The sequence below is a fragment of the Microcebus murinus genome, chromosome X (genome assembly GCF_040939455.1).
Source record: "Microcebus murinus isolate Inina chromosome X, M.murinus_Inina_mat1.0, whole genome shotgun sequence".
In the NCBI taxonomy this organism is placed as follows: Eukaryota; Metazoa; Chordata; class Mammalia; order Primates; family Cheirogaleidae; genus Microcebus; species Microcebus murinus.
Window position 1 is genome coordinate 35,298,313 of NC_134136.1, and position 27,471 is coordinate 35,325,783.

Consider the following 27,471-nt stretch of genomic DNA (forward strand, 5'->3'; position numbering starts at 1 on the left):
AGCTTCCTAAAACCCAGCTTCCATCCCGTTCACACACCTGCATTGGCAGCCCATGACTGATGGGGATAAGTCAGGTGTTCACAGATTTTCCCTATACCCCCAGCCTCCACCTCTGGCTACACCCAGCTCTCCCTGCCACTTCCAGCAGGCCTGTTACTATACTGTCCCTGCAAGTGATCGTCTCCACCCCCCTGCCCAAGTCTACAATTCCTTCTCTCTCCCCCATGCCACCAATTCTGCCTCTCCTTTTCAGGTCCTCCTTGAACCCACACTTACTGCAGGGAGCCTCCAAGCCATGCTAACATCGGCCTCCTTCCCCAAGCCTCTGATTTGAGCTCCCCTCCCGTGTAGGGGTGCCAGCCTTCTTTTCAGTCACTTTTTCAGATGGGACGCAAGCCTCTCTATTGGGGTGATCCAGGAAGGGACTGTGGCCTAGTCATGTCTCCTCCCTCCCATCAGCGCTTGGCATGGGACTGGGGACACAGCAGGTGTCACGGAATGGTATTTGACACAGGTCGTTGCTGAGAAGACTAACAGATTTAGTCTGGCAGGGCCTTGGGGCTCCCGGGTAGGGTGGCAAACAACCCTGACAGGTGCATGGGCCAGGATGGGATTCTCTGTTAGTATTATCTTTTGGCCTTGTAAGGCAGAGCATCCAAGATCCCAGGATGGGAATGGCTTTAGAGGGTAGCTGTTGGCTGGGACAGCTCATGACCAAGGTAGGTCAGGAGTAGGAAGTGGCACAGCAGAAATCCTTGAGGGAAGGAACCTAGGGATTCTCATTCCCAGGTACCTCCTCTCTTGACCTGACATTTCTAATTATGATTACATTTTCATCTCCACACTCTACAGACCGCTCCCCTCCTCTTCCAGCCTCAACCTAGACCAGCAGCCCTAAAAATGTGGACCAAAGGCCCCTAAGATTCAGGGGATTCAGTCAAAACTTTCATGATCATACTAAGACACTATTTTTTTTGTTTGTTTGTTTGTTTGTTTTGATGTGTTGATGTTTGCACTGAAGGAGCAAAAAGCAATGGTGGGTAAAAGTGCAGGTGCCTTAGCAAGGACCAAGGCAGTGGCACTACATTTTATTCATGTCACTCTTTTTAGCGCCAATGTATTCCTGGTAGAAGAAATGTCAGCTTCTCTTAAGAATGTCCCGATGAAAAAGTAAAAATTATTAACTTCTTGTATTCAATATCAACCCTTTGAGTATGCGGTCTTCATAATCTGTGTAAGAAAATAGGAAGGGTATATAAAGCACTTCTGCATACTGAGGTATGATGATTGTCATGAGGAAAAGCACCTGTGCAATTGAATTACAAGCTAAACTACCCAATTTTTCATGGAACACTTTTTTTTTTAACTTGAAAGAATGATTGACAGGCAAATTATGGTTATTCAAACTTGGGTAGTTGGCCAGTATTTTGTTAAAAATGAACACAATCATCCTGTCACCTCAAGGAAAAGAACTGATGATACTGTTTGTTATCAATGGTAAAATTTAAGCTTTCAAGTAAAAAACACAATTTTGGAAAACCTATATCTGCCACTGTGAGCTTGAGTGGCTTCCTAGTACCCTATAGACCTTTCTGAAAAGATTATTAATAATAGTAATGAATGTGATTTTTTAATATTGTATAATCAAAACTGAGTCAACAATCGGAAGATCTACATAACCAGGTAGACTGATATTTTCCAAATAACTAATGCATGCTGTTACAAAATCACTCATGGTTAATAGAGCCACTCAAAGTGCAAGGTAGACCAATGGATTTTAACGTAACAGAGTACAAAAGGTTCCCTGATATGCTTTCAGATTGAACATAGCAAATAAACATTAAGAAACTACCACTCCTGAAGTTTAGATGTAGTTATCAAGAAGAATCCCCACACAATTTATTAGTTTGCTATTGCTGCCATAACAAATTAGCACAAACTTAACAACTTAATGTTATACAACACCCATTTATTATCTCACAGTTATATAGGTCAGAAGTCCAGGTGGGTTCACCTGTTTTCTCTGCTTAGGGTCTCACAGGGTGAAGTTGTCAGCGGAACTGGGCTCTTATCTGGAGGCCCTGGAGAAAAATTCCCTTCTGAGCTTACCCAGGTTGTTAGCAGAACCCATTTCCTTCAGGGTGTGGGTCCGAGGCCCCATCGCCTTGTGCCTATCATCCAAAGGCTGCTCTCTGCTTCTAGAAGCTACCCCCATGGCCTCCTTTATTTTCCAACCATCAATGGCATGTCAAGTACTTCTCACACTTTGCATCTGACTTCCTTTTCTGCCACCAGAAAACCCTCTTTTAAAGGACTGCTATGATTGGACTAGGCCCACCTGGGTAATTTCCCTTTGCCAGATAACTAACATAATCATGGGAGTGATCGCTTATCATAAACACTCACTCTCAAAGGGGAGGGCATTTCTCTACATTTGGGGGTCATTCTTAGAATTCTGCCTAAAAGACCATCAAGTACCGCCTTTCTCTAACTCCCTATCTTTGTGAGGCTGGATTTTCTTCATATACTTCAGTCTTACTGCAACAGCGGGAATGCAAGAGCGTAAATGAGAACTCAGCTGCCTTTTGTTTAACCAGATACTAAAGAGAATTGTGAAAATCTAATATAATGCCACTTTCTTGCCATTTTTCGTTTTAAAAAAGATAGCTATTTTTCATAAATAACTATTTTATCATGTCATGGGTTTATAACTGTGATTTTAAATTAATAAATGAATAGTTTTAAAATGTATCAATTTTGATTTCAAATGTTAAATGTCAATAGATATAACCCATAAAAATAAAAAACCCTGGAATCCTCAATAATTTTTTTTTTTTTTGAGACAGAGTCTCACTTTGTTGTCCAGGCTAGAGTGAGTGCCGTGGCATCAGCCTTGCTCACAGCAACCTCAAACTACTGGGGTCAAGCGATCCTCCTGCCTCAGCCTCCCAAGTAGTTGGGACTACAGGCATGCGCCACCATTTCCGGCTAATTTTTTCTATATATTTTTAGTTGGCCAATTAATTTCTTTCTATTTATAGTAGAGACGGGGTCTCGCTCTTGCTCAGGCTGGTTTCGAACTCCTAACCTCGAGCAATCCGCCCACCTTGGCCTCCCAGAGCTCAATAATTTTTAAACTAATGCCTTTTATTTATTTATTTTAAAATTCACACAGATGTCTTTTTAATATTCTGTGCGACAAAATGTGGACAAACGCAAAAAAAATTCACTCTTTTTGGTGTGCAGCTCCCTGAATTTTGATGAATGCATAGTTATGGAACAACCATTAGAATGTAACACTCCAAATAATTCCCTTGTGCCACATCATTGTATTCAACCACTTCCCCCACCCAACCCCTGGCAACCACTAATACGTTCTCTATCTCTATAGTTTTGTCATTTTGAGTATGTCATATAAATGGAACATACAGTAATCAGCTTTTTGAGTCTGGCTCTTTAACTCAGCATAATATATGTTTGAGCTTCATCCATGTGGTTGTGCATGTCAATTGTACATTCCACTTTCTATTGTGGAGTAGTATTCCATTGTACAGACATACCACATTTTGTTTCTCCATTCACTAGTTGAAAGAGATTTGGGTCATTTCCTAAATAATCTTTAAGAGTGTAAAGTGGTCCTGAGACCAAACATGTTGAGACCCATTGACATAGAATCTTCTTTTCCTCAGAGCTCTTCCCTCTTTGGTACTTCAACCAGTGCAATTTCAAAATTTAAAAACAATGAGGGGAAATTGACATGTGGTTGCAAAACTTTTCATTTTGCAATTAAGGTCATTAAAAAAAATTGTGCCCTAACAAATATTAATACTACTACTTCTTATTTTGCAAAAGAAACTTTAACACTAACTATTCAAAGAATACACTCAGAATTACATAGTCCTTTAAATTGAATAAACTTTAACCCTTTGCATTCGGATGTTGAGTGTGACTCGACACGGTTAGCAAAAATTATAGAGATTAAAATTACTCTTTGAATGTATCAATAATTTGAAATATTAAAAAATCCAAATAAATAAGTTTGTATGAAAAGAAACTCCAGTTTTTTATTCTACTGCCACGCTTTGTAAAATCTGGGGTATTTAAAAAATTAAATCCCAAGTAGAATAAAGGAATCGAGAAAAAAGCAAGCGAGTGCAAAGGGTTAAATAACTCAAAAATCTTGATACATGGACCTTAGTTTCCCTTTATTAGTGATTCCTTCACCACGCCCTTTCTTCCTTCTTAAAAGTCTTTGCATTGGTCCTTGGGAACCACTAGCTCCACATCTCTCCTCCTAGATCTTCTTATCCATCTCCTCGCAAACCTTTATTCTCTCTTTCCTGCCAGATGTGCCTTCATGAGCCCTTCTCTTGCCCCCCCTCCCAGAATTCCCTTACAGCATCATTGTGTCTTTCCTTCTTCTTCTCCCAGACTCCTCCCTTCCCTGACTGATCTAGTGTTTCCCTTCTCACCACATTCTCTTCTCAGTCCAATTCCATCAATTCAGTGGTACAACTGCTATGTGCTTATCACTGTATTAGCGTAGTGTACAGGGATGAAAACGACAAATGAAAGACAAGCTCCCCAAGGAGGATTCATAGTCCCATGGGGGAGAAGAAACAACAAATACAACCCAGGCCAACTTGCCGGGGGGATAACAAGGGTGACAAAATGCTTTGGGAGCACACAGTAGGAACATCCAACTGAGGGGCATCAAGAATCAGGGAAGCAATGCCTAAGCTAAGAGCTGAAAGTGAAGGAGTTTTTCAGACAAAGCCAGCTGAAGGTAGGCTGGGCTCAGGGTCCAGAAAGAGTTCTAAGCAGAAGGAATAGGACTTGTAAAGGCCTAGAAGGGAGGGAGAGCATAGTAGGTTTGAGAAATTGAAAGGGAGACAATGGGGAATATAACAAGTGAGTAGCACAAAATCAGTTGGGAGAGCTAGGTGGGGGCCAAAGCATGCACAGCTACTGTGTAGAAAATGGACTGTAGGATGCCAAGAGGACAAGGAGAAACATACGAAGGCTGTTGCAGTGTCTAGGGGAAGGATGGTGGCAAGGGAGGTGGAAATGGAAACCAGTGGATGGATGGAAGAGCTATATTTTGGAGGTAGAATTGTAAGGACTTACAGGTCAGATGAGACAGGGTGGGGAGGGTCAGAGAAAAAGAAGAGTGAAATTAAGGCTAACTCTGAGGTTTCTGGCTTAAACAATTGGTTTTCTCAAATACAGAAGACTGAGGGAGGATTGGTTTTCGTTCAAAAGGGAATCAAGGATACAGTTTTGGACATGTTGCATTTGAGATGACTTTGAGCTATCCAAATGGAGATGCTAGTATATAGAGGTGTGAAGTTCACAGAAGTCTGTGCTGGAAATGATGATTTGGAAGTCATCAGATTATACAGGGTAATTGAACGCATGGAGGATAAATGAGACTTCCAGAGTGGAGATGTGGAGTGAGAAAAGAGGAACCTAGGTCAGGCTCCTGAGAAATATCCATATTGCAGAGGAGGCAATGAAGACGAACCCAGAGCGACAGAAGGAAAACCAGGGATGCATTATATCACAAGGGTCAAGAAGACAAAGCATTTCAAGAAGGGCAAAGTTATCTAGGGAACTGAAAGCTGCATAGAGGTTGTGGAAGTTAAGGACTAGAATGTGGCCATTGGATTTGGTTATTGGTGACCATGAAAAGAACTTGGTCTGGTGGAATAGTGAGGATGAAATGTTACTAAGCCTCTTTCTGCCCTAGACCCTAACTCCTTCTCCCAGAGTCCTCTCATCCCTGCCCCCTTTCCCCCAGCATTTCTCATTGCTCCTTCTAGACTCCTCTTTTCATAGCAACATCTCCTCCCTGTCCTTCAAGACCTTGCTTTATACAGAGCTCTCTTAGATTTTCTTCCTCAAAGACCCATCTCCTACCTCTTTTCCTGTTCTCTTCCCTCGCCCATCTCTACCCAGACCTTTATTTTCTTCCCTTTCTTCTCTCACCATTCACTCCTCTCCTAAACCAAATACTGACTTTCTCAGCCTGCTATTCTTTCCTCTCTTCTTTCAGACCCTCCATCCCCTCATGTATCTAGGCTCTCTGGATCGCAGCAGGGGTCTTAGCAGAATGATTATTAAGGAGCCTCCCAGGCTCAACACTGAGGAGTCATAGTCTTTGGCATGATTCCACCAGGATCTGATAGTGCCGACTTATAGGAAACACAGTGTTAGAACCCAGTCCTTGAATGATTGCCAATCTGGTAACCACATCCTGCCAACACAGTCCCCTCATCCGCCCTGGCACCTGCCCCTAAGATTCTGCCTTTTCCTATCCTCAATTGCACAGAATCATTGTGAGCTGATAAGGTGCTTCTCTACTACCTTACATTCTAATATCTTGCATTCAACCAGCATTTTCTAACTTGTCAAAATACTTTTGCATTCATTAGCCCAGCCTTGGGAAGTTGGCTGAGTGAAGCCTGGAAAAAGAAGATAGAGAGACTTGCCCTTAGCCTGGTATCCCTCCCACCCCTTTAGCCTTGCTTGCTTTTGTCCCCAAAGATGCCCCAGGCCTGAGCCCAGGCATGGCTGCACTTTAAGCCTGTCCCAGCCTGCCAAGGGGGAGTACCCTTGAGAGACCCCTGCTCAGGAGCACTGCCAAGGGATCAGTGCAAGGTAGGGATGGGCCACCTTGGGAAGGAAGATGATTTCTGATTTTCTTCACTCAGTTCACCCTAAAGCAACAAATCTGACTTTTTGCCTTGATATTACTTGAAAAAGGGAGTTGAGCATAATGATTAAGAGGCAGGCCCCAGAGTTGGTCAGGTTTGATATGCAGGCCTGGCTCTGCTCTGCACTAGCTCAGTGTAACAATGGATAGGAAAGCCCTCAGCATGGTGCCTGGCACTTAGAAAGTGTTCGATGAATAGTGGCCACTAGCTTTATCATTTTTACATGGGAATCCTTGGGAGGGAGTCAGTGTGGTACATTGGAAAGTTTACTGTAGACATCTAGAGACATAGATTCTAGGTCTAACTATTACTACTCAACTTGGGATGTCAGGTAATTCATTCTTTTCATCTCATTGGGTTAGGTTTCCTCATCTGGAAATAGTAATAGGTGCCCTACTTTTGGAATATGTTGTATTAGCCTTTAAAGCATGCATATTCATTGACCTAGCAATTCTATTCCTAGGAATTTGTCAGTATTATGTACAAAGATGCTAGGGTATGGTAGTGAAAAAATTAAAGTAAATTTGTTTGGTAGTTGGTGGTTAAATGAATCATATTTTATGTGATAGAATGCAGTTCAGCCATAAGAGAATGATGTAGCTGTTTTTTAATAGACATGGTCCATGACACATTGTTTAGCCATGACAGAAGGTTAAATAACTGTAGGTATAGTATAATTCAATTTTATAAAAAATATTTCTACTGATGTCTTCTACAGTACATCAGAATGTTACCAATGATTATTTCTGGCCGGTAGCACTGTGAGGACGTCTAGTTTCTTCTTTGTACTTCGTTCATTTTCTGACTTCTTTTCAATAGCATCTAGTATTTTTCTACTCAGGAAAAATACAGGGAAGCTTTTATTCCATTTGCGGAGGAAAGCCTGTCACCTCACTCCATTCCACAGTACTTTCGCACTCCATTCCACAGTACTTTCGAGAGGCTTAAATGACATAGTGTATGGTACTGCTGTCTGTGGTAAAAAGGGGAGGCTGCCGTTATGAGGGCCACCTCATTTCCACTTGTAGGACCTGCTCTTGAGCTCACGGAGTCTAAATCTATAGTACACATGTCCACCCTTGAGCCTTGGGAGCAACCTTGGTGTGGGGTAGGGCTGGGGGCTTGCAGGAGAACCAAGCTGGGTAGAAGAGCCCCAGGCTGCTTGGGCACTGGCTCACCAGGGCTGTGTTTATGAGGCTTACTCCATGCTGGGCCTCAGGGCGGCTAGCCAGGGACACCTAATGGGCATAACAGAGCCCCCTCCTCTCCCCACCCTCAAAGCTGGAATGTTCTGAATTCCACCTCGGGCCAAACCCCCCTCCCCATGAGGCCTCCCCTGGGTTCACAGAGGTCACCACACAAAAGCCCAGCTGGAGTTTTTGACAGAAAAAAAAACACAAAACCCACCAAATCTTTTTTTTTTTTTTTTTAAGTACCTCAATCTTTCCCAGCCTCCAGGGGTTTAATTCGGATCTGTAATAAGTCTCTGACCCAAGGCTCAGATTTGCAGATGGATTTTGCAAAGCTGTGGTTAACAATTAGAAATCCTTTATCACCTCAGGCTGTGGCCCCTTGCACTTCACTCCCCTCTCTCAGGATCCCTTCCTCCATCTTCAGGGGCATCTCCCCCTCCAAGGCTCTGCAAAAGAACGGCTCTGTAAGTATCTCCATCTTGATTTAGTCGCTGCCTTTTGAGTTCACCTATGTGAGCACTCTTCCTTCCTAGTTGCTATCAGTTCACCCCATGGTGGAGCCAGGCTGGGCTGCCTTGGGTTCTGAGTAAAGGGTATGGGGAGGGAAAATTCTGGTGGCACTTAGGTTGGTGGTATTTGCTTCCTCAATGCTATCAAAAAGGTTCCCATCTTCAAAACTACGGGGCCAAAGGAAGCACTCTCCAAATCAGATCATTTCTGGCTGGAGCTTTTGGGGGCCAAAGGATGGAGATAAAAATGGAACAAAAAGGAGCTAAGTTTACCCCTCTGCCTAACTGGCCTGGAGTGGGCCTGGCAGGGATCCTCCCTCACAGCCAGCTCCACTGCCCTCATCGGCATGGAGGCTCAGAGAGGCAGCAGAAGGTAGGATCCTGAGTGAAGTCTTAAAGTCTTCCCTTGAAGCCCTGGAATGGCTCTCCCTCACCGCCCTGAAAGTCTGTCATTAGAAATTCCTGCTTTGGGCTGAGGCATTAGTCTCTTCAAGTGCCCGCCTTGAAAATGGAGTTGGAATTCCATACTCACAGCACTTCCGGGAGGGCAGATTGGAGGTGATTTTTGTTTTCCAAATTCTGCCTTTCTGTGTTTTCCAGTGTTCTAAAGTGAGGATGTTTTAGTTTGATGATTAGGACAAAAATAAACTTTTAAAAACTATTAGAAAATCTCTCAATTCAGTTGCAGTTCCCTGAGTTGTCATCAATCAACTGATGTAGAAGGAAAAGTAAACTGCTCCAAGGACAAACTTTCCAGAAAGTAGGGCCTCAAGGAAATGGCTTTGCCAGCTACTAAGGCCTCTGGCAGCTGGGGGTGAGGTTCAGAGAAGGGGGTAAGTGTCTTAGGGTCCTCTGAGGGGCGGTGAGATCGAAGGATGGAGAAATGAGGCTGACTGACAGAAGAGGATTGTGGTGATCCCCATCACCCTCAGGAGGCCACATTAGGACCTTCCTTGAGCCTGATAACCCTAAATGTTCTGTCCCATGTAGTCTTATGAGGGTGCCCCCAAAGAAGAGGTACCATGCACAAGATTCTTGCAGCAAGAGACTTGGAGAGTAGCAGAGCAAGTGCCCAGGCAGGAAGGGGTTAAGTCAGGAGCGGCTGTCAATCTTGACCTTCCTAATCCTCTCCTACAGCTCCAATCCCTCCCCTAAGAAAGATTAGGTAAGTATCCTAAATGAAACCTTCTTGCCCGGCCCTGGGCAAAAAGGTTTCTTTGGCCCCATGCCCAAAAGACAAATTCAGCTGGCAAGGCCTAGAGTTTTCTGTACCTTCAGAGCACCCAGCACTTGGCTTCTAGGAGGATCCCTCAAAAAGAGGTTTCTTTTAAAGCTGCCTGCTTGTAATAACAACTCTTCAGTCTTCTGTATTTGTCAAAATGGTTTCCTGTCCCCATTACCTTGCTTGAGATTCAAAACTTTGGAGATGAGCAAAGTGGGGCCTAGAGAAGTTAGGGGACTTCCTCAACCAGTTTCTGGGCACAACTCAGGCCAGGACCCTTCATCTCAACCCTGTCTGTCCTCACCTCAACTGCTCATCAAACAAAATCCTGGCTGAATCTAGCCTGGCTTACCACCCAACCATCTGTCTATCCGTCTTCCTGACCTTGGCTGAAAGCTAACCCCCATGGGGCCATTTCTGCCATTCGAATAAGCTCCAACAGCTTGTAAGAACAAGTTGTTATTCCTTTCCAGCTATGCCAAGTGAGATTCTCTAGAGATTTCAAGCCTCAGTGATGGCATTTTCTTGACCCTGCCCTCCCACTGCCCCAAAATACTTTCCTATTTACTCTTTCTGAGTCAGGACTGGCTTTGTGGAGAGATTTACCTCTTGGGGACACTGTTGATTTCCATAAGAAACTTAAGCTTGGCTCTTCTGCTGCCATCCCAGGAAGGCTGAAGCAGGAGCTGAACTTCTCTGGGAGGTAGTAGGTCTTCCCCTTGAAAACCTCAAGGTATCTCACCCACTCTCACTGAAAGCCCAGATAGGAGGGACAATGGAACCATATTTAACCCGGCCTGGGTGGGAAGTGGAGAGGGTCCAAGGACAGTTGTAAGGAGAGGATGAGTTGAATGACTAGCAATTATCCAAGTGAATGGTGGATGGTGGAATAGCATACTTAAGGGCTTAGAGACAGAGAGAAAGGCAAATTCAGAGAAATTCAAGTGCTTAAGTATGGCTGGAGTGTGTGTGTGTGTGTGTGTGTGTGTGTGTGTGTGTGTGTGTGTGTGTGTGTTTGTACAGAAGCATAAAGCATGAGGCTGGAGGTTAATGGGAGAGATGAAGCTGCAAAGAAAGGCAGGGGTTAGACAATGGAGGGCTCTCCTGGTTTCCTGGGCTGGGGAGTTTGAACTTCATCCTGAAAGCGCTTAAGAGCTCCTAAAGTTTTTGAAGCATAGTAAAGGGTGAGGTGCTAGTCATGATATGATTTCCACTTTAGAAAAGACCCTTAACTATTGGATGAAAAATTGATTGAAGAAGTGGGGCAGAAGTGGAATTAAAAAGACCAATTTGAGGTGCCTATGAGATTTCCAAACAGACAAGAGATGATGGTTGCATGGTTTGAACTAAGGTTTAGACAGTAGAGATAAAAAGAAGTGGATGGATTCATGATATATTTTGAAGATAGATCTGATGGGATTTCATAATTAATTATATGTCAACAATAGGTAAGGAATCCAGGTGACTAACTTGAGTTATTAGATGGGTGATGGCCCTATTGAGATAGGGGACATTGGATGAGGAATACTTTGAGGGTGGGGAGATAAGAGGGTAGATGCTTTCAGCTTTACAAATGTTTAATTTAAGGTGTCATTAAAACATTCAGGTGGGGGCATTCCAAATGCAACTGACTGTACATAAATAGAGTTCAGGAGAGAGATCTGTGGCAGAGGTACAAATTTAGGAGTGACTGGCATAGAGACGGAGTGGATGAGATCACCCATGGAGAATGTTAAGAATAAAAACAGTAGTCTAGGCCGGGCGCGGTGGCTCATGTCTGTAATCCTAGCACTTTGGGAGGCCGAGGCGGGCGGATTGCTCAAGGTCAGGAGTTCGAAACCAGCCTGAGCGAGACCCCGTCTCTACCAAAAATAGAAAGAAATTAATTGACCAACTAAAAAATATATATACAAAAAACTAGCCAGGCATGGTGGCACATGCCTGTAGTCCCAGCTACTCGGGAGGCTGAGGCAGGAGGATCGCTTGAGCCCAGGAGATTGAGGTTGCTGTGAGCGAGGCTGACGCCATGGCACTCACTCTAGCCTGGGCAACAAAGTGAGACTCTGTCTCAAAAAAAAAAAAACAAAAAACAAAAAAAAAAAACCAGTAGTCTATAAGTCTAGGTGAAACCATAAGAGAGCAGGAATAGTCAGATTTAAACAGTGGGCAGAAGAAAAGGAACTTATAAAGCAGACCTAGAAGACTCATTTTGAAAGGTGAGAAAAACAGAGTGGTGTTACAGAAAACAAGGAAGAAGATAGTTTTAGGAAGGAGAAGGACAAGGTGAGATGACAAATATGACCATTGGATTTTGAAACAAGGAAATATCGGATAACTTTGGTGAGAATATTTTCTGTCAAGAGCTAATGACAGAAGCCAGATTGGAGAGGGCCAAGCAGTGAGTGGAAGGGTGAAGAAGTGGAGACATTAATATTGATGGCTGTTTAAGAATCATGGCTGCAAAGAGAATGATCAAGATAAGCTAATAGCTGCACAAGGAGGAGGTAGGGTAGGGAGCTCAAAAGGAATGGTAAATATTTGAAGTAGTCATCAGGAGGATGCTTCCCAGGGGAAGAAGGATTGCCAAGCAGCACTGAAGGCCTCATTGAGCTGCTCAGTCGCTATCAGGATAGGTACAACTGTGCCCAGGTTAGCAATAAGAAAACCAATGCAGCGAGAAGACTTGTTCAGTGTCACAGCTGATAAGTGACAGAGCTGAGATTCAAACTAGATCTCCTGCCTTACCTGTCATCAAATGTTTATTGGCTCCTGCTCTGCACTGTTTTGCATTGGCTTTGGCATTGTCATATCCAATGCTGATGAATGCTATTAACAACCATATGCCCAATGCTGAGGAGGCACAATAGAAGTTTAATATAAGTTTTTCAACCTCAAATTGTTTAGAATTTGATTAAAGAGACAAGGTATTCAACAAAGGTCTTGTGCCTTGCACAGTGCTCTACCCAAAGTAGGAGTTCAAAAAATGTCTTCTTGGGGCTGGGTGCAGTGGCTCATGCCTGTAATCCTAGCACTCTGGGAGGCTGAGGCAGGAGGATCTTTTGAGGTCAGCAGTTCGAGAACAACCTGAACAAGAGCGAGATCCCATCTCTACTAAAAATAGAAAGAAATTAGCTGGACAACTAAAAATATATATAGAAAAAATTAGCCAGGCATGGTGGCACACACCTATAGTCCCAGGTACTCAGGAGGCTGAGGCAGGAGGATCGCTTGAGCCCAGGAGTTTGAGGTTGCTGTGAGCTAGGCTGATACCATGGCACTCTAGCCCGGGCGACAGAGTGAGACTCTGTCTCAAAAAAAAAAAAATCTTCTTAATGAATGAATAAAAGTGGTAAAGAGGTTTTGAGGGGCTCTATATGACTAGCAGATAAGGACTTTTTAAATGAGTCAATGACATTTCAGTGTAAGAGTCATTGAAGTGCCACCCAGTATATATAATGGTGTAACTCTTCTTGCACTGGCACACACATTTATTCATTCTCTCTCTCTCTCTCTCTCTCTCTCTCTCTCTCTCTCTCTCTCTTTCTCTCTCTCTCTCTCTCTCGCTCTCTCCCTTCTTCCTCTGATCCCCTGTCCCTCTTTCAATCTTCTTTCACCCAACCAGTGTTCATTGCACCCACCAGGTAGGTTTTGCCCCTTCCTTCCTCCCCTCTCCACCCTGCTTGATTTCCACTGAGTTTTACTTCCCTCTGTGCATATGTGTGCTCATCAGTTCATTCCAATTTAATAGAACATATGGTGCTCATTTCTCCACTCTTGAAATACTTCACTTAGGAGAATGGTCTCTAGTTTCTTTGCCCTTTTATTCATCCATTAAGAAGACATTTTTTGAACTCCTGCTCTGGGTAGAGCACTGTGCAAGGCACATGAGATACAGAGATAAATAAGATATACTACCTGCACTCTTGTAGCTCACAGACCAATGGGGCAGAATAAGGGTTTAAACAGGAAATTGAAATATAGTGCAAAAATTACTCTCTCTACCTCAGTTTCCTCATCTCTACAATAAGGATTATTAGTACCTACCACAAAAAACTTGTTGTGATGATTAAATGAATTAAAATATGTAAAGTGCTTATAATGGTCACATAAGAAACACTATATGTGTTACTATTATTGTTGTTATTAATACTGTGATGGAAGTAAATAAACACGAGATACTGGAAGAACATAGAGGAGGAGCACTTGACCCAGGCTAGAATAAAAGACATCTGAGCTGAGTCCTAAAGAATGAGAAAGCACTAAACAAAGGAAGAACAATGCAGGTCATTCCGCAAAGAACAATCTGTGCTCACATTTGGGAGCAAAAGACCACATGACATGACTGAAGAACCGAAAATAAATTAGTTCAGCGAGAATATAGAGTACAAGGAGGGAATGGCAAGAGACTAAGCTCGAGAGGTCATGGAGTACAGGCAAGTTTGGACTTTATCCTTTAGCTGAAGAGAAGCCATTGGAATGTTTTATGTACAGTGGTGACTTGATCAGATTAATGTGTTGAAAGATTACCTTGATGACAGTGTGGAGGAGGCAAGATTAGAAGTAAGACCAGTTAGGAAGCTGTTGCTATAGTTCAGGTGAGAGAGAAAGATGAAACCTTGAACTAGGGAAGTAGCAGTGGAGACAGAGAGCCATGGATTCAAGAAAGACTCAACAGGTAGAATTGGTGGGACACAGTGATTGTAGGATGTGGGCATAAGTGCAAGAAAGGTGTCAAGGATTACTTCCTGGATTTTGGTCCAGCACAAGGGGCATCATTCAGTGACCGCAGGAAACCCAAGGAAGAATCGTTTGGGGAGAGGTGCAATGGGCGAGGTGATGGGTAAGTATTCTTTGGACATGTCAAATCCAAGGTGCCTATGAGATTTCCATGTGGACATTTTGACTAAGTGATTGCTCTGCCAGTCTTGGAAGCTTAGGAAGGTGTATGCTGGAAATTCAGATTTGGAAGAGCCAGCGGATAGATGGGTAGTAGATTAGGTAATGGGGGAAAATGAGTTTGCTAAGGGACAGAATGTTGATTGAGAGAAGGATGGAATTCTGAGGAATACTCACATGTAAGAGATGAGTAGGGAAAGAGAAATCTTGAAGAAGACTAAAATGGAATTGCCAGATTGCAGTGGGTTGAAAAATTAGTGGGTTGGAGGGTCTTGTAGAGGATGGGGACAAGGGTGTGCCCTTGACTCTTAGTGTCCTGAACCTTGGCAAGAGTGGGGGCTCCCAGAACATTGCAAAATTCTGTACAGCTCTGAGATTCCAAAAGATTGGCTCAGATGCATGCCTGCCTCATACAAAGCCCTCTATTCTAGAGCAGCCTCCCTTTCTCCTGTCTGCCCTAGTGCCCCTTATACATGGCTCAGGGAATTTCAGGGCTCCCTCCAGGCCCTGGAACAACCTTTTTGCTCTGGAGTACTCCCTCATCATTTGAGAGGTTGACGATGGATGGGGGCATCCATTAAGAGACCGGATAGGAAATGTCTGGGTGTGTTATACATGCAGGAGGTCTTAGGCTAGCCTACATAGGGGAATTTGGGCAGGGCTGGGAGGAGCTGAACTCTCAGAGTGTGAACAGAATGCTTTTTTACCCACCTACTCCAGTGTGCCCTGGAGTAGATTTTCATCCTGGGCACTACTCTCTAGCCCCTTGGAGATTCAAGAGGCCTCTAACAAACTGGAGTCCAAGGCTATATTCTAGGGCCTGTTCCTCCTGATCCAGTCCCCTGGAGTTTGGCCTCAGTCTGCAATTGAGGGGCCCTGTGGCACTGTTCCTTGGCAACGTGTTACGCGGAAGGCCTTAGACACTAGCAGTTGAGTTAACACAGCCACCACAACCGCCACTGCCATCACCACCTTCCTGGAAAGTAGCCACCTGTCTAGCCCTTGGCTTTGTCTAGCTGCCAACATAAGGCATGTGCCTACGCAGGAGGCGATGACATTTTGGCTCCACTTTCAAAGTTTTTTTTCCCCCTTTCTCGTGTGTTATTTCTAAAGATAACAAAGGTCAAAAGGCATCCAGCATTTTCTGGTTTCTCATAAGCTTCTGGTCAATATTTAATCTGGTTTATGGATTTTTTTTTAGGTCTTCTAGATGCCTTCTTGAGCCTGCTTGTGGCCACCCACAGACACTTGTAAGGAGGAGAGAAGTCAGCTTGGCAGAATTACTCTGAAATGAGGGATTAGAAGCCGGGATCTGTGGAGCAAGAACTGCAGCCAGAAGAAGGAGCGGGCCCTGAAGACGCTTCTACTGAGAGGTCTGCCATGGCCTCTCTTGGCCTTCAACTTGTCGGCTACATCCTAGGCCTTCTGGGGCTGTTGGGCACACTGGTTGCCATGTTGCTCCCCAGTTGGCGAACGAGTTCTTACGTTGGTGCCAGCATTGTGACGGCAGTCGGCTTTTCCAAGGGCCTCTGGATGGAGTGTGCCACCCACAGCACAGGCATCACCCAGTGTGACATCTACAGCACCCTTCTAGGCCTGCCCGCTGACATCCAGGCTGCCCAGGCCATGATGGTGACATCCAGTGCAATCTCCTCGCTGGCCTGCATTATCTCTGTGGTGGGCATGAGGTGCACAGTCTTCTGCCAGGAATCCAGGGCCAAAGACAGAGTGGCGGTAGTAGGCGGAGTCTTCTTCATCCTTGGAGGTCTCCTGGGCTTCATTCCTGTTGCCTGGAATCTTCATGGGATCCTGCGGGACTTCTACTCACCACTGGTGCCTGACAGCATGAAATTTGAGATCGGAGAAGCTCTTTACTTGGGCATTATTTCTTCCCTGTTCTCCTTGGTGGCTGGAATCATCCTCTGCTTTTCCTGTCCATCCCAGAGAAATCGCTCCAACTACTACGATGCCTACCAAGCCCAGCCTCTTGCCACTAGGAGCTCTCCCAGGCCTGGTCAGCCTCCCAAAGCCAAGAGTGAATTCAACTCCTACAGTCTGACCGGGTATGTGTGAAGAACCAGGGGCCAGAGCTGGGGGTGGCTGGGGCTGTGGAAACCAGTGGACAGGCCCCTGGGGCCACAGGTGAGGGACACGGCCACTGGATCATGTCAGAAAGTGCTGCTGAGGATAGACTGACTTTGGCCACTGGATTGAGCAAAGGCAGAAATGGGAGCTAGTGTGACAGCATGCAGGTTGAATTGCCTGCAGGATGCTCACCAAGCCAGCCTTTCTGTTTCCCTCACCTTGCTCTCCCCCTGCCCTGAGTCCCCAACCCTAAACTTGAAACCAGAGCCCCTACCTTTAGCCAGGCCCCAGAGGCTCCCTTCTGCCCTTTGGTTTACCTGGGAAACCATCCCCAAACCCACTAATCATCCCGGGGACTTACTCTCTTTGATCAAAGAAAGACCCTCTCCCTCTGGCTGAGGTTGCTCTTAGCTTGTTGCTGGGGGATGGGGGGGAGAAGTGGTGGCTTTTATGGGCATGGCTCGAACCTCCTTCTCAAGCCTCCCTCCAAAGAAACTGATTGGTCAGTAATGGGCTGTAGAACCTCCATCCCACTCTTGTTATGACTCCACAGTGTCCAGACTGGTTTGTGCATGAACTGAAATAAAACCATCCCACGGTATCCAGGGAACAGAAGGCAACTGGGTGCAGGATGTGAGGATGGGTAGGCAGCTTGGGACCAAAAAGAGACCAGAACCATTTCCCAGGGCACTTCCCAGAATTCCCTCACGACTGTGGGCCAGGGACAGAGGCTACGGCTTGAGGAACTCACGAGGAAAGAAGATCTGGTGGAAAGCTCAGGTGGCAGCAGACTTTGACTCCTCTGAGAAACTGCCTCAGAAGCTGCAGCCCCAACTTCTGCTAAGGCCCCTGCCTTCCTCTGGGGCACCTGACCTGCCTCCTGGCCTCCTCCACAAGGCTAAGGGCCCTAGACAATGGTTGCCTTAAGAACAGTGAGCCAGTTTTTCTAGTGATAGTCCTTGGCTGGGGGATAACGGCATGGAAGTGTGTGGTACTGAGGAAGATACCACTCCCCAATGCTGGCCAAGGAAGAATAAGAACTTTGTAATCTAAAAAGCTGGGTGGACATCTGTGGTGGCTCCAGTGGTGTTTCTACTGTGCCAGAGACAGGCAGCCCCCCAGAGAGTCTTCAGGCTGAATGGAAAATCAGCCCCAAAGCCTGAGGTCAGGCCCCTGGGGGCTACCCACAGAGTACTACAGAGCCTCTGGGAGACCACAGCACCCGGCGGCCCTGGCCTGTTCTCCCCACCTCCGTCAGAAGATATTCCAGAAATGCTAGAGGGCAACCAAGGGCTCCAGCGTGGCACATCCCTGCCCAAGGTGCTATGACCATGGTCCGAGTGATGTCTGAGCTGAGATTGCAGTTGAGGTGGGGGATTAGAGAACAGTTCCCAGGCAGATAGTGCTACCTGTAAAGTCTGAAAATGCTCCATTTTTCCATGTAGTGGGAGCAGGTGTCATAAGCCAAAGACATTTTCCCTCACCAGCCTAGGCATGACCAGCTTCTGAAAAACTCCAGGACCCCTCCCCAAACCTCAGTGCCAGCAGAAGGGGCCCATTCATTGTCTCTAACGTGCTTTTCATGTTTCCACCTTCTTGCCTGTGTTCCAGCTGTTCTCCCAACCTGGAAGGCCCTCTCCCCTTAGCAAAGTCCTCCTCATGCTTGGAGAACTTGCTTGGTGTCACCTCCTTCATTGAGCCTTCTCTAACCACTCCGTTCCTCTCCTCCCCCTCCCTCCTCCAACCCTCAATGTATAAATCCCTTCTTGATGTTTATCATTCACAATTTTTGATTGATAGTTATTGATAGTTATCTTTTCATGTGTGTATCTGATCTCACAAGTACACTGTTAACTCTTGGAGGGCAGAGACCACATCTTAGACATCTCTGTATCCCCCAGACTATCTGTAACAGTGCTGGGCACACAGTAGGAGATCAATAAACACTTGTTGATTGTGTCTGTTTTGTTGATTAAAAGGGGCCCAGGCAGGTGTGATTGGAGGGATTTGGGCTAAGGGGAAGGGAGGGTGGAAGCTGGCCTTTCTCCCCACAGGATGCATAGAAAATTCTAGACTTTACTGGAAACAGAAAGCATGACAACTCCCCTCCCCACAAAATGCTACCTCTTTATCTTAACCAGGGCTCTTCTCTTTTCCAAACAATTATTTCATTTATTTGCTAAATGATTATGTATGTATTCCTTTCTTTCTCTGAACCACTACTATGAGGAAGATGAATGAGTTCTGATCATGTCCATTGGGCAGATGGGGAAACTAAAGCCCACACAAGTGAAGAAATTTTTCCAGGGCCACACAGCTGGTGTTAGTACCCCAGTCTCCTGACTCCCAAAGTAAGACCCTGCTGATTCAATATTACGGCCAACAGGAAGAGCCTTCCAGAGGTCCCAAAGCTGCACGAGGAAAATAACTATGGCCAGCCAGGTAACAGTGAGGGGACAGGCTCTCCTGGTCTTCCATGAGGGTGATCTGGGAGAGCAGGACCAATTCATCAAGTGCACCACCTAGAACCGCCCCTCCTGCCATGCTGGCCAGCGTGGGCCCAGTTAGCTGCCTTACCAGGGGGATGCCAGGCTTACTACATTTGATTAAGACATAATATCTAAGTTCAAATTCTCCTAACTCTGGGGGTGTGGAGTTTAGGAGGCCAATGATTTGGCCCTGTTCTAACTATTCCCTTCGGCCTATTGAGCAAGAAAAGCTTTGCTCTAGTTTCCTAGAAATGTTCCTGAGTACTGCCGGGGTCCAAGGCAAACATCTTTCAGCTCACCGCGTTACCTTCTCTCATAAAATAATTTAGATTAGCCATAGACCTAGGAAATAGTGAAGGCCGTTGTGTTTGTGCCCCAGCCTCATGGCTCTCATTGGGAATTAACAAAGCCTCGTTCATAAGGGTGTTAGCTGTGGCAACAGTGACAATAATGGGGCCTTGCAAGATTCAGCTTAACCAGGCCCTACACCTAGAGGGTCTCAGCACATAGGAACTTATTAAATCAGACACTACCCTTGCACTTCCTTGGTGCAGACGCTAGAACCTCAGTATTCAAGCCAATTTAGAGGGAATGGCAGCAGGTGGGAATAAGGACTGAGAGAGGGCTCTCTGGAAAGAAACTTAACAAGAGGTCATGTCTCTGGTCTGACACCAGGAATCCCGGAGCCCTTGACTGGAAGCCACTGGAGGTTGGAAGACAGGGTTGCCTTGCTGACCCCTAGAGCTCTGGTAACCCACTGCTGGGTGATCATTAGTGGGAGCGGAAAGACTGAAGTGGGCAGCAGTATAGTGTGGGCTCTGATGACTACCACCTGGCAGCCAAAGCACTTTCAGATCCACCAATTTCACTGTATCCTCCAAATACCCCAATGAAGCAGGTCTTTTACAGGGGACAAAATGGAGGCCCAGAGTAGTTGGTAAAATCCTCCAAGTCAGAGTGTCAGAGTGTGAGCATAAGCTTGGAAACTCTTCCCACAACATTGTGGGTCCAGGATTCCGGTCTCAGAAAATATATGAAGGCCCATCGCTCTTCATACTCCTGCAGCCTCTGTGTCCCTGTCTGCCACTGGAATATGAGGGCCTTTGAGAAAAACAGGGCACAGAGCTTCTCTTCCTCTTAGGATGAGGCTGGCCTGGGGGATCCTTCTACTTTTGTTAATCTGGGTAGTTTCAAGGGAAGGAGTAGGAGTTAGAAGTTTATCCTCAACTAGAAAAACCAGGGAACACCTGACAAAGAGCAACTATTCCCTTTGTCTGGTTGAGCAAGAAAAGGTTTGCTCTAGTTTCCTAGAAATCTTCCTGAGTCCTGCCTGGGTTCAAGGTGAACACCTTTCAGCTCACCCCATTACCTTCCCTCATAAAGTAATTTAGATTAGCCATAGACCTAGGGGATAGTGAAGGCCATTGTGTTTGCACCCCGGCCTCATGGCTCCGACCCTTGCACAAGGAGAGATGTTTCTGCCCTCCCTCGTTCCTTTGATAATAATGTGACTCATGCTTTTTACCCCCTGGAGCCCTGGTAACCCACTGCTAGGTGATCATTAGTGGGGGCGGAAAGACTGAAACTGGCTTCTTAGTGGAAAGGCGAGTTCCAAGTTTCCGAGAGACCTTCATCCAGCCAGTCAAACGGCCATTACAATAGCCACCTGCCAGCCAGCCAACCCATACTAACTGAACTCTTACTCTGTGTCAGGCAACATGCTAAGGGCTTTGAGGCTGACAAGAGTGAACAAGGTAAAGTCTGTACCTTGTAGGAGTTGACAGCTGATCTAGGGGAGATAAGACATGCATACCTAACTGCGGTACAAGGCAGAATATGCACTGTCTATGAGAGAGAGGGGGAAAGTGACGTTAAAATAGGGGTGTCAGCGGCTGAGGAAAGGAGTGTAAGTCCCCTTAAGTTCCAATCCATATGAAATGAGGGCCTGGCACTAATTGAGCTTCTAGGGGAAGGATGATTGAAAGGAACTGCCTTCTGAAACTGAAGGACTATGGGAAATTGAGAAATATGGTGGAGGGCTGTACTAAGGAGGTAACAGGGATATACTGCACATCTAACCCAGAATCCTTTTGAGTTTGCCTTACAGGACTCCTAAGTGGCTCTAAGACAGAGAGTGACACAGGGGCTCAGTCTCTCCTCCCACATCTCCTTCCCTTGGGCAGGTCTCCAGAACTCGCTGAGGGCAGCAGAGGCAGTGCCCATCCAGGTAGCCGGGGGCCTCCTGGCTCTGGCCTGGAGGAGAATCATAGGCGTGGGAGAAGGAGAGGGAGAGTAGGGCCTAGTGCTAAAAGGCAAGCAAATGAGGCCTTGCAGGGTCAACTGTTCCCTCCCACTCAGCCTTGGGTCCTTGGACAAGTGATTCTTTCGTGCCTGCAGCTGCCCACTCAGGGACACAAAGGTCCCAGGTTGGGAAGCACATGTGCTCCTCAGCTGGCTGAAGACTGGCTTTCGCCCAGACTGGTCTCCTTGCCCAAGCGGTTCCTGGCTTTGATGAGAAATTCTGTTATCTCAAGAGGAAAAAGAACCTCAAACAGGAAGTCCAGCAGGTTATCTCTCTCTTCTGCCCTAAGAGGTGGCTCACTATATGCTGTGATGTGATCACTGATAAAATATTAACAGGCCGTTATCAGACACAGTGATAGAGGCTGTAATCTGACCACCTCCTCCCACCCATAACCCACCACTTTCCTGGGAATTGCAGCTCAGGGATACCTAGTTAACTCTCACCTACAATTCCCTGCTCCAGGCCTCAATGCTCCTGAAGACAAGCAGGAAGCCACCTTGCAACGGCACATCATCAGGTCCCTTTTAGGAGGGAGCTGTTGCTATCCTGTCCTCCTTGAAGTCCCATTCTTCCAGAAAGGTAGCCACCTTCTGGTGACTTTGAAGAACTTTGTTTGCAAATACTTATGACTTTGTGGAGGTAACACTGAGAATGCTCACATGCTTTTAAAAAGGTAGCAGCGAGTACAATGGGATGTGAAATGAGCTGCCAAATGAGTAGTGTGGCAGGCAACCCAGCATTTGAGTGGTTGCTCCTATTCTCCAATAGCACTTTCAAAGTCTAATATTTGACAAAGTTCTGTGGGGGAGAAAGGCCAGTTACACCAAAGGTACAAAGAGAATATGCTCTTTGCAGCCTCTTCACCTGAATTTGTTTCTGGAATTACCCAATGGGATGCAAGACGATGGATCAGCATCCCCACAAGGGATGTCTGATGCTATTGTGAAGATCCTTCTCCCTTGGTTTAAAGGCATGGAATGCCTTGATTTAAAAGCAAGTATGTTTTCTGGGAAGAGAAAGACATTCAGCCACAGGTCAGATATTAACACCAGAATTTGCCCCAGTTTCTCAGTTTAGCCCTAAAAGGAGCCAGAAGAGGAATCCAATGACTTTTAAAAATAGAACAATTCAGAGAAAATGGACTTGGGAATTTAGGGGATCAGAGGACTTTCCTGAATAACACACTTTTCAACTAAATGATTAAAAAATGGAGATGAGGTAGAAATCAAGAAAAAGGCAGACAGGATGAGAAAGGTGTGCCATCTTCCTCTTAGCAATTTCAGAGGCACCTCATATGGTTAATTTTACTCCTCTGTGTGTAATAATAAACCAATATGTTCTCAAGTGTCACTTTTTCCCCAAGAGACTTGTCCAACTCAGCACTGTCTGGGGAGGGGAGGAGTCAAGGCAGCCAGCGAGAACGAACACCCATGGGCAGAGGACAACAAGTCCAGGACCTCCTGGAGTGTAAGAATAGGATCTTGATGACTGCTTTGTTATCAGGAAAGCTGCCAAGCAACAGCCCTAAGTGAAAAACCCAGTCAAGAGGAAATGAATTTCCACGTTCTTTGGAGGGATATTTGTTACATAAGTGAACAATTTCCTGATCATGAGGGCAGTTAAACATTGTGTGGGTTCATGGAACTTTCTTCCTTGGAAATTCCTATTAATGTGGGCTAGTTTTAGCATTTTCCCATAAAAAGGAAGAAGAGGAGACTAATAATTTTCAAGACAGGCAATACGGTGTAATCAGCAGAGAGCTTGGCCTCTGGAGTTGGACACATCTGGGTTTGGATTTTGCCTCCGCACTCTCTAACTGGGTGGCCTTGGGAAAACCACTTCAATTCTCTACACTTTAGTTTTCTCATCTATAAAATGAGGATGACACCTGCCTCTCAGTGTGGTCATGGTGTACAGTAGGTCCTAACAAATGGTTAACTGTTATTACCTAAGTATATTTATTGGTGATCTAAAGGGTAGGGTCAAAGTCACACCAAAATATATATCTTTGAAGGATGGGGGCAGACAACAAAGTATATTTTATATAACAGATTTGAATCTATGTTAGCAAGGGATAGTCTTTCCCAGGCCAAAACGTCTCAATATTCTTCCCAAATGTCTAAATACCTTGAAGACCTCAGATAGGCTCCCGCTCATAAGATTCTGCTAACAGAAACCAGGGGAAAAGCAGACTTGAGACGCTGGAGAGGAAAGAGATGGTGGTGATGGCTCTTTTACCTTCATCCAGACCTGTGGAAATCTGGGGTAGAACAGAACCATGATTACCCAGGTCCCATTGCTAGAGGAAAAAAAAAAGCCCAGTCTAAGGCAACTACAGACGGGGTGGGGTTAATGTTCCAAATTCAGGGACCATTGGGGAGATTTCAATAGCCACTTTCTACTGTTAAGCAGATTTAGTATAGGCTCCATTATGTTCCTTATACTTCAAATTGGATAATTTACTCTTGGGTATTCCTATATTTGCCCCTACTCACTTCTGTAACTTTGCTTACCTGGGAAACCCTACTCACACAACTCCACCTTCCAGTTTCCAGGGCCTATCTGGAAGACCAAACCTCCTGGGAACACTTTCCTGAGCCTCTGCCGAAAGTCATCTTGCCTGCCCCTGACCACACAATGGGCAGATTTATAGAAAGTATTTGGTATGCAGAGAGTATCCAAAACATTTCCACTATTTTATCTAAAAGTGGGTTGGGGATTTCTGGTGATGAACACCAAAACTTTGGGCTTAGGGATGGAGGCGAGTAACAAAATAAATTGCTTTTGCAGATTTTATTTTTCGTTAGAAAATGAATGCTATTTATGTCTCAATGACTAAAGCTTTCATATACACAAGACTATCTGATTCAGCTCTTTTTTCAATTATTTAGTTTATTAATCCAAACATCTGCCTTACATTTTGATTTGGAAAGTAGTTCCTGAATGTCCTCTCTCTGCTTAATATGTCATGAGTTAGGGATGTCCTTGTCATGAAGCATAAGTCATTCTTTTGGGAAAATTACACTTGACTTAGCCTGAGCACACACCAGCACTCCTGAGTAGACCCCCATGTTTCACCCCTAATAAAATACTACAGAAAAGGGTTTTAATTCATAGTACAGAATCCTAAAGAATTCTACCTGGAAAATTGCATGTGAGAACTAAGAGCTTGCTAATTAAGCCTCTGCTTAGATTAACCCTTAGCTCAGATGATTTGCAATCACTGAACCTGGATAAGCAAATCTTCTTGTCCCCTGGGGCCACAAGGTGTTTGGCCTAGTCCTCTGGCAGTGCCCATTCGTTCATCTGACAAGCATGTACTGACCTCTTAACACGTGCCCAGAACTTGTTTCCTTGAGACTTGTTTTGTCTGTCCTCTTTCTTCTCTTGACATAAACTATCAACACTCTCAGAAAAAGTGAACAGAAGCCTTCTCAGAATTTTTTCTCCTTTTAGTTTTCACTCTCAAAATCTGGTCTCTACAGCCTTCTCTTGGTTATATTTTGTCGTTCTCAGTATTTAAAAATTGCATGTGGCTCATGCCCATAATCCCAGCACTTTGGGAGGCAAAGGCAGGAGGATCGCTTGAGGCCAAGAGTTTGAGCCAGCCTGGAAAACAGAACGAGAACCCCCCTCTACAAAAAATGCACGCTAGGGAGCCTCCTTTAGATAATATTCAGAATATGTGTAGTAAGGATTGGCTATATTCCCTTTCTCCTTTGGTAGCCTTTTTATCTATTCATATCAAAGATCAGCTAAAGAGAAACAATAGGCCACTGCAGCTCACAATGATGGCCCCTTATAACCTGTAGCATGTATTGTCTCAGTATTTCATTTCCCAAGTTTAATGTCCAGGATTCTTATATCCCTCACTCATACTGTATTTATCCAACCACTTCTATAAACAACGCAGTGTTTTAGGCTCCAGAGGTAGATGAAGATATGAACAAAACACACTTCCCATCGTTTACTCATTCATTAACAATCAATTGTTGGATACTTACTATATCCCAGGTACTATGATAAGCTCTAGAATAAAGTGGCTGGCAAAAACATGCATGACCCTTCCCCCTCATGGAACTTATTAGTGAAGGAGGCAGACAGAAAGCACGTGTGTTGCATTTATCACTGTATATCATATAGCACATAGTAGGTAGCCAATAAATACCTGTTAAGTGCAGGTAAATGACCAAATATATAACTATAAATTGTGAAAAGTGCTATGAATTGAAGAAAACAGGAAACAGTGAAAGAATGAAAGGGTAGATAGAGACAAAAGGCTGCCAGGGAAGGCCTGTCTGAGGAAGGGACACTTACACCAAGACCTGAAGGATGATGATAGTCAGCCATGTCAAGACTAGAGATAGGAGCACTACAGAGGAGGGAGCAGTATGGGTAAGGAGTGTTCTGCAGTCAGGTGCAGTGGCTCATGCCTGTAATCCTAGCACTCTGGGAGGCCAAGACTGGAGGATCACTTGAGCTCAGGAGTTCGAGGCCAGCCTGAGCAAGGCCGAGACGAGATCTCTACAAAAAAATAGAAAAATTAGCTGGGTGCCATGGTGTGTACCTGTAGTACCAGCTACTTGGGAGGCTGAAGCAGGAGGATTGCTTGAGTCCAGGAGTTTGAGGCTACAGTGAGCTATGATGATGCGCCACTGCATTCTAGCCCAGACAATAGAGTGAGACTCTGTCTAAAAAAAAAAAAAAAAAGTGTTCCAAGAGTAGCAACAGAAGGGGTAAAGGCTCTGAGGTAAGTAAGAGCTTGACATGTTTCAGTAGGAAAACCACAGTGAGCCAGGGGGAAAATGGTATATGATTAAGAGTCGCATGAGACAAAGTAGAAGTAGGCAGGGGCCTTGTAGGATGTTGGATTTTATTTTAAGAGCAATGAAAAGTCATTTAAGGGCTTTAAACAGAGGTATCACATGATCTGATTTGTATTATTTTAAAAAATCACTGTCTGTAGTTATATGGCAATTGTGAGAACAAGAGTGAGTACAAGGACTCCATTAGGAGTTATAAAAATCCAGGGGAGATGATGGCAGTTTGGACTTTGAAGATAGAACTGACAGACTTGTTGACAGGCTGGATGTGGGGGAGAGAAAAGGAAAATTAAGGATGACTTCCAGGTTTCTAGCTTAAGCAACTGGGTGGGTGGAGGTGCCATTTTCTAAGACAAGTAAAACTGGGGAGCGGGAGGGACAGTCCCATGATATGTCACTGTTTATTTTTAACATGTTTTATTTGAAATGCTAGTGAGACATGTAAGTGTAAATGTCAAGCAGGCAGTTGAATATCTGAACCTGGAGTTTTCTAATAGGGAAGACGGTACAAGGAAGTTTGTGATAAGAGCCTTACAAATGACAAAACCTAAGTGTTGAAAGAGAAATATCATGTTTAGCTGAGTTAATCAGAGGAATTTGCAGAAAAAAGTTGGCATTTGAGCCAAAGGAAAGATGATGAGGGAAAACATTCCAGGCAAAGGGAATGAAATGGTAAATGTGAAAGAGAAAAAATATATATGTTTTTAAATCTTCTGTGGAGACAGGGGGTCTCACTATGTTGCCCAGGATGGTCTCAACAGCTCCTCCCACCCCAACTTCACAAAGTGCTGGGATTATAGGCATGAGCCACCATGCCCAGCAGAAAATCTTAAGATGTGTTCAGAAACTGAAAAATAATTTAGTTTGGATGGAATGTGGCTTGTGCTTGGAATGTTGCAAAATGAGTCTAGAAAGGGAGGTTGAAGCCAGATCATAAAGGCCTATGCACACCATGATGAGGAATTTGTATGGCATTTGGTGGGCAATTGGGAACACTAGCAAGTCTTTGAGCAGAGGCATAACCTGATGAAATTGTTAAGCACAACTTAGTGATGTGGACTAAGATGGATTAAGAAGGGAGAATAGGAGGGAGGGAGGCCATGAGGCCATTTAATTTAAATAATTTAACACAATGACTACCACACTAGAAAAAAATTTTTTTTCCTTGGGCCCACTGTGTTTTATCATGAAAATAGAATAAAACTTCAAAAACAAAATGATCCTTCCTAATTT

At 44.9% G+C, this 27,471-nt stretch overlaps 1 protein-coding gene across 1 annotated transcript; it reads left to right on the top strand.

The window, feature by feature from the left end:
- The first annotated feature begins 15,735 nt into the window (after window positions 1-15,735).
- CLDN2 (claudin 2) lies at window positions 15,736-18,580 on the top strand. Its single transcript, XM_075999457.1, has one exon. It carries the CDS (start codon window positions 15,917-15,919, stop codon window positions 16,607-16,609), a length of 693 nt encoding a protein of 230 aa, XP_075855572.1. The 5' UTR covers window positions 15,736-15,916; the 3' UTR covers window positions 16,610-18,580.
- The last annotated feature ends 8,891 nt before the right edge of the window (window positions 18,581-27,471 follow it).